At 38.0% G+C, this 7,838-nt stretch overlaps 1 protein-coding gene across 1 annotated transcript; it reads right to left on the bottom strand.

The window, feature by feature from the left end:
• Positions 1 to 438: 438 nt before the first annotated feature.
• Positions 439 to 6,064, bottom strand: LOC103414953 (digalactosyldiacylglycerol synthase 1, chloroplastic-like). Its single transcript, XM_029092333.2, has 7 exons — positions 5,249 to 6,064; positions 4,067 to 4,099; positions 3,173 to 3,260; positions 2,152 to 2,633; positions 1,794 to 2,060; positions 1,274 to 1,623; positions 439 to 1,101 (listed from the first exon to the last, which is right to left on the bottom strand). The coding sequence occupies exons 1-7, from the start codon at positions 5,870 to 5,872 to the stop codon at positions 567 to 569; spliced, it is 2,379 nt and encodes a 792-aa protein (XP_028948166.2). The 5' UTR covers positions 5,873 to 6,064; the 3' UTR covers positions 439 to 566.
• Between the last annotated feature and the right edge of the window lie 1,774 nt (positions 6,065 to 7,838).

Here is a 7,838-nt window from a genome sequence, read left to right as displayed (position 1 = left end):
AATAAGATCTAAATTCTATAATCCGAATATCAATGAACATGGGAGAGTAAGATGGGATGTTAAGACGTCTACCAGAGTAATTTTACGCCACCGTAATTTGGTCTACTGACTTTCAAACTCCACTATATTAGAGAAGGTCCTAAGTTCAAATCCGACATACCGCAATTGTTGAACAAAGTAAGTGATTTTACACCTATGAAAGAAATAAGGAAAACTAATGAAAATGGCTTGAAAACTTTGAATTTTAACGATAAGGACAAAATAAAGGGTAAAGTGAATAGTACCAGGTTTGACTTGTTCGTTAAAACTCCCGAAGAAATATTTGAAGAAATAAATTATGTTGTTTGAACGTAGTACAGTTTCATGGCTTGGCTATATACTGTCAATAATTTTCTACGGATAAATACGAGAGAAGAAAGCAAAACTTGGATCTGGATATCTACCCAAATATATGCTCCATTAATGCATACATTTACAGCAACAGATCTTTTTCTACCTAAATCATTGCTTGCAGGCTCCTAAAATACCATGAGTTAGTATTATACACAGTTGGACTGGTAATCTACTTACCACCCGTATATTGGATTTTCTACCTGGGGAGGTAAGAGACGAAGGTCTTTACAGTGTTGCTTGTCGTAGTATCGGGTTCCCGGAATTGCTCCAGTGCATAGTCTAAGGAATTCATTACCGGTGAGACAGTAGTGGGCAAATGCCAATCCTCCGTCAACCATACCGGTCAAGCTAGGCATTGATGCTGATTTTGGGATCCTCTTTCGGCTCCCCATGGTTGATTTCGCACCATTGTTGTCTTTGTTCAAGACTTTGTCAAGCTCAGAATACTCCATGAACCTCTGGGTTGCGGCTTCCCATGAAAGATAGTATCGTTGCTCGGGAGTGAGGGGCTGAGGTTCGTTTTCCATTGCTTCCTTCACTTTGGATACAAATTCCTCAGACGTTTCGTAGGTCAAGCAATTAGGAAATGATCTGAAAAATTCATTTGATGGATGATCCGCACAAATTACAAACTTTCCCATGGCAAGCGCCTCAGCAGTAGCCGTGCACAGCACATCGCTAACGCTGGGATTTATGAAGACTTTGTACCTTCAAGCAAAAGAGAGAATATCATTAACAGTAGAAATGAAGAGGGGCAAGAAAGAAAGAAAATTGTAAGATTGAACAGTTTAATCATTCATTCATCGAATGCTATTTCTAATTGACGATCTGCACAGAAGCTAATATGCTTTTGCACAGAGAGTTCCTATAAGATCCTTACCCGTGAAGAGAATCATCTGCATGGTCTCTTCCTTTCAGAAAGTTGAGATTTAAATCCAAGCTTTTAGCTGTACTCTGAACTTCATTGGCATCCTCTCCATTTCCATACACGTCCAACTTGAAGCCATCAAGGTCACTCTTGTGCTTTGCCAACAAATCTATGAGCTCACGGTATCCCTTTGCCCAGACCATCTTCCCTAAGAAATATGCTCCTTTTGAGAACGCTTCCTGTCCAAGTTCCCTTTCCGCAGCCACCTTTTCTCCAATTCTCAAGAACTTGGGATTCACACCATGGACGTTGCAAATTACAGACTTCGGTAAATCCTGTGTGGCAGAAGAAAGGCGAAGAACCTGGAGAAAAATCATTAACAATTTAGTTATCAGATCAAGAAAAGCATACCTATGTCTATAATATCTTTCTGAACCCATCAGTCCCTAATAACGTTAGCAGAAACCGTGATACAACACATTCAAAAAATAATTGCGCATGATCATCAGATATCCAATGAATTGACTAATACCTTGTCGCAGTATGCTCTTGTAACCCAATTGTTTATGTGCTTCACAAAGAAGGCTTGGAGAGCGCCATTCTTCTCCCTCTTGATATATTCCAAGTAATTTGTGTGAACAACACCAACAACATGGTTAAATTTATCGGTCCAACGTTTACCATGATGATACCAATTCAAGTGTTCCGGTTCTTCCAGAATAGCAATGTCAGCATCCTTGGACGGAATAAACTGAGAAGTGTCCCCAGCTGGTAAAATGCTTCGCCTTTCTTTTGAAAACTAATATATAGCAAGACCAGATATCAATTAGCAACCATGATATGATATAAATAAAAAGTCATTTGCATAGTCAGGTTCACCAGATAATTACCTTTCCTGGATAAAATGATATCTTAAAGTCAGCTTTAAAGCCAATCCTTTCCTCAAGCCAGTTACGGATATAAATTTCCTGCTCTTCTGGTGAAGTAAATGTGATGTTGCTAGGATATACAAGTTCTTGATCTGATTTACAAAGCCATGGAACTAATAATGTCACATTCTGTTTTGCAGACTCTGCAAGATATGCAGCACGAAACAGTGGATTCACTGCTGTTCCTGTCATCCAAGGAAGACTAGCAGTTGTGACAATAGCAACATGTCTTTTCTCATCTGACGGTTCATGCTTTGCATGATCTGTCCAAAACCCACCATCATAAGAATGCCCTGTGCTTTGGATGACGCTGGCTATCCTTAAATCTAATTCATCATTTATGTTCTCACTGTCTAGAACAGATGACTCTCCAGAAGAATGTGAGTGCAGAACTTGGTTCTTGTGTTTGCTGCACAAGCTTTCCACTATTTTCTCACACACATCTGCAGTCATTTCCAATACCGTACAAGTTCAGCAGTCTTGGAAAATGAAATAAAAAAGATATGTGAAAATATATTCCTTTACGTTTATTTTCCTTTTGTGCGTATTGTTGTTAGAGAGTGATATGATCCTGGGGCTACTCAATAAGTTAAATTACCCAAGTGAATCCATTTTTCAAGATACATGTTCATGATAGGGATGTCGATGCCATGAGTTTGGAACATCGTTTATACCATGATTGACATCATATATTTTACGCTGGGAAATAGTCCAACAAAGTTTGAACTATAAATCCCATAACTTACCCAAAATTTTTAAAATAAAATATATATCAAATTTAATATAAAACATATATACACACACACATGTAGTAAAAAAACATATATATACATATATATATATATATGTATATATTAAAAAAAAAAGGGGAAAAACCTTGAAGTCTCACTACTCATCTAATTACTTCACAAAAGCATCAAAGTTTCCCAACCCAAGAATTTATACAGTAACAGCTTGAAACAGAACTTAAAGAATCACTTACTTCTCTTAACGCCAAGTTGATCCAGGAAAGGCTCAGATTGCCTAACCAAACATGCCAAAAGTTCTGTCACATCCAAAGGAGGTACTGCCTATATCATGTATACAAAAGAGAAAATTACAATAGCACATTACCTTATAGTTAAATTTGTTTTATGTTATTTCCATTTAATAATTCAAATATTATGAAATGAAACAGACACAGCAAAACCAGTTCATAAGGACCATCATCAAAATCCAGGCCCATGGTTTCCGAGAGTCTTAGAATAATTAAGACCCAATCTAAGTCCAGTATTCTCTTGCTATCAAGATTAGAAACCCTTGCCCAATATGTACAGTAAATGGAATACGGACACCACAGTTTGCAAGAACAACAAATCTTAGCTTCTCATCTTTTTTGGTTAAGTTTTGGAAAATAAACCATTCTTTGTTGGAACTGTACTACTACTAACCCATCTTTTTCTCTTATTTGGCTACAGTTAGAACTGTGTTTCAGAAATTAACAAGCTTTGTTGTGAGTTCAATGGAAGAAAAAGGACAGCAGTGAGGACTAGGAGGGCTTGGGCATCAAGGCTATATTATGATTTCTTTTACACATGTACAGAATTTTAAGCATAAACCATGTGTTGAATAAACGAACATACACAAAATTTACAGATATCGCCAAATTTTCTTTTATTTACCCAGCTTATAAATCCACCTTTGAACAATCCAAGAAAGCAAATTTCTCTGGAGGCTTATGACAGTGAAAGAATTAGATAATGTACATAAATATGCTGAAAATGAGTTCTGCACAGTAACACGTTACAGCAAAACATTCCAACAAAAAAGACAATACAAAAATTTCCAATAAAAAACACCGGGAAACAAAAGCCAACTTTGCAGAATGTATACCAACCTTTGACTCCTCAGGCTCCTTGTAAATTGATTTCTGAAAACAGGAGAAAACAAAAATAGTTGTAAGAATATGCATGCACCTCTTTATTACCAGATACCAAGAAATAAACGATGATCATGGATAACAAGGCCTGGAAATTTAAAATGTAAACTGCAGAAAAAACAACTGTGATATGGTGATATCTATGGGTAAATAACTAAATATATAGTGTTTTATTCACCAAAACAAATGCTCCTTTCATTGAACAAACATCATATAATTTGTTTGGCATCACTATGCACCTCATGAAATTGTGTAGAGGAATACATTCTGAATAAAATAATAACTCACTTGTTAGATAGAAGGATTGTCTCACACTAGATGCTCAGACTGAAGCATTTATACCCAATGACATAGTATATAGGCATTGACACATATCAAGTTTTAAGTTTTAACTGATCCAAAAATATTCCAATTGGTGCACAGGTTGTGGTTCGAATGATATTGGGCTCCCAACATTTATGCATAACAAAGAACTACCGTAAGCCTACACTGTTTGGCATCGCATAGTTCAAAGTAGTTGATCAAAAACCCCTTTACTGTTGACTGTAAAACTCTCTCCAATGATTTCAGAACCTTAGCTAAAGGATTTTTTTTGTATATCTTCTTATGACCAAACGATGACAACAAATATGAAATATTTCGTATTTTCAACTCTAGACTTGTTTATTCATATTTAGTGCTGAAGACCTTAGTAACTAGCTTCCCATAAGTTCAATCTTATTCCCCAAGGATCCAATCACATTTCAACACAATAGTCTCTCAGTGTCCCCTACCCCGACTTAATGTAGGCAACCCAATAAACTCACAAAGATATCGCTAACAAAAATAAGCACACAGCTATCAAATTTAAAGTTTCATAGTTCGGTTTACTTCTGTTTTGTTTTCACTAACCAAAACACAATAGCCACCTATATGTATCACTAATACCAACTTCCACCTAAACTTTACCATGTCATTTCAATACAAACTACAGTCAAGATTCAATTTTTATTTTTTTATGCATATAGCCAATCAAAATCTAAGAAGAACCCAAAAAAAAAAAATCGATTGGAATTAAGATACAAAGTTAACAAATTTAATTGCTGCGGAAACTCGGAACTGAAAGCAACAAAATACGAAATGAAGGTAGAGAGAACATACCAAGCTGGACTTGAATTTCTCCACAAAGTCACTGTTCTTAAATCCACCGAGAAATTCCCGCTTTTCGAACTCTTTCAATCTCGTCTTCAACGCCCGAATTGGCTCCCAGTCCTTGTTAGACTGTCTCTCCTCATCCTCCTCCTTACCCTCCCCCTTCCACTCGCCCCAAAACTCACTGAACTTCAATGGCGTTCCCCTAATACCCCTATTAAATTCCATAACCCCATCCCTGTTCTCCACCTCCGACACCAGCGCATTCTTTATCTCCGACAAATCGATCCGGATCCTCGACCTGGGGCTCCACTTGTCCAGAACCTTCTTGCTGAATCCCGGCGACGAATACACTCTCCGAAACTCAGACAGCTTCGGCTGCAGCTTCTTGACGAAGTCTATCTCCGCCGGCGGAGACGCCGAAGACGACCGAATCCCCGCCGACGACGCGGAGTTGAACTTGAACAGGTTCTCGAGCTCGCGGTCGAACGACGTCGCGAGGTTCTTGAACTCGTTGGCCCGGTGCTTCATCAATTGGAGATCCGCGTCGGCCGAGTCCTTCACTTCCCTCCACCCTTTCGATATGAAGGAGAAGGCGTTGGAGGAGGTCGAAGCTTGGCCTTCGCTTCCCATGGCGGAGGAGCTAGGGTTTCGACTGAGAGCAAACGAATTGAATTTTCTAGAGTTCCGAATCGGAATTCGGGAAGCTTGCAGATATAAGGAAACAAACAGAGATGAGTTGTGGGTGGGCTGAGAATTTAACGGTTGGTACTTTCGGGGCTCTCCGTTTCTGGAACCTTGCTGTTACACGTGTACTTTCCAAGTCGGATATTCGCATGTAACGATGCGGTTTAGGGACGGTGACATGGAAATAGGGCACGTGATGGGATGACGTGGCGAGGTGTAATTGGCTGGGTTCGGTTCGCGATGAGAATATTCTGGAGGGGAGAATATGCTGGAGGCTGGTGATTGACGGCTGAGATTTGCGTGCACTCTGATTCGTTCATGAATGTTGATAAGGAGGACGTGGCGGGAATTGATTGGGGGAACATTTGCTTCGGTGGCTTAATTTCTAGTCCCGCCGTTTCCGTCCCTGTTCTGAAATGCGAGTAGCGCGGAATGTCGGTTCCTGCGTGGGAAATTTTAAGGCAATGTTTGGACGGTATTCCAACTAGTTAAAAGCACTATTGAAGGACTGTCGAAAAGTGCTTCTTCGTGAATCACTTGTAGTAAATGCGTTCTAGCACTTCTAGTACAAACACTTTAACCGAAGCACTTCTAAGAAATATTGATTTCTGAAGAGACAATGCCAACTCATAGTAAGCACATTGTTGATGGCAATGGCATATAGTTAAACAAGACATGAAGCCAAACTCTGGCTGTTACATATTTCATAAAAAACAAGTCAAAATCACTTTTAGTAAAACATATAACAAGAAAGCTGAGAAATTTATAACAATGAGACATTGTTCTAAACGTTAGGTGGCTAGCTACCGCCCGATTAATCTTTAGGCATTTGAAAATTAAGAAAGGTCGCCTAGACCTTCTTAGACGCCTACCTAGCCCACTTAGACCCGCATATGCACTCACTTAGGTCGCATCTCTCACTTACATTGAAAATAGATAACTTTCATTTGCATTTTTTTTAATAAATTGTAAGAGACTTGTTAAGTACTTAGATGAACACTCATTATATTATAGTTCCCTGTGTTTTTCAATATGTTCTAAAACTTTCTAATCCATAAGTTATTCTATTTTTCAATTTAATTATGTATTCCAATACAATTATATATTTTTAAGGTATAAATAGGTACTTATTTGTACAATATATAATAAAGTTACTTAAATCTGCCTAAGCACTAGGCCCCAGTTTCGTCGCCTGACTAGCACATAGTGTCGACCAACAAACAATGGGATGATCAACACCCAACTAGACAAACAATCAGCAACTTGATTACCCTCCCTAAAAATATGAGAAATGTGAACAAGCAAATGCCATTTCAACAAAATATAAGTACATTAATATTGCAGCATTACAATATGAAGTCAAACCCTCATTGTTAAAGAATTCATAAAAATAAAAAAAAATCAAAATCAAAACCATTTTTAGCAAAACTTACAACAAGAAAGCTGAAAAAAGGTTATTAAGCTTCATATTAATATAATTTCTTCATTGTTGCCTAAAAAAAAAAAATAAATAAATAAAAAGCGTGTGGCTTTGACGATTTCAAATGGACACGAAATGAAAAGTAAACTTGATCGTTCAATTGAAAGCCACGACACATTTCGTCCTTTTACTGCATGTGGCTTTGACGATTTCAAATGGACTGCATGGCATGCTCAGACAGGATCTCTACGTGAAGACAGTTTGAATTTTTCTGTGGGACTGCAGATAAGATAAGTTGATTGACCAATGAGGAAACATCTTAGTCCATCCTAGTAACCCTTGAAAATCACATTAAAAATTGAGTGGTTTGGTATCAGCCAAGATATGACGTGCGGGTTGGTGTTAATGTGAACCCACCATTATTTGTCCACCGTGTTCTGCACCGTGCATGTCATCGTCTATGAATATATACTTTTGGTAACATGTTTCGTC

This window comes from Malus domestica, chromosome 14, assembly GCF_042453785.1.
Source record: "Malus domestica chromosome 14, GDT2T_hap1".
NCBI classification, from domain to species: Eukaryota; Viridiplantae; Streptophyta; class Magnoliopsida; order Rosales; family Rosaceae; genus Malus; species Malus domestica.
This window is presented reverse-complemented; position numbering and strand designations above follow the sequence as displayed.

Coding starts and splice junctions, on each gene's coding strand:
- LOC103414953 (XM_029092333.2), bottom strand. CDS start 5,872: ATGGGAAGCGAAGGCCAAGCTTCGACCTCCTCCAACGCCTTCTCCTTC. Junction 3,261..4,066: donor AGGAGCCTGAGGAGTCAAAG/GTTGGTATACAT, acceptor TACATGATATAG/GCAGTACCTCCTTTGGATGT. Junction 2,061..2,151: donor TATCATTTTATCCAGGAAAG/GTAATTATCTGG, acceptor GCTATATATTAG/TTTTCAAAAGAAAGGCGAAG.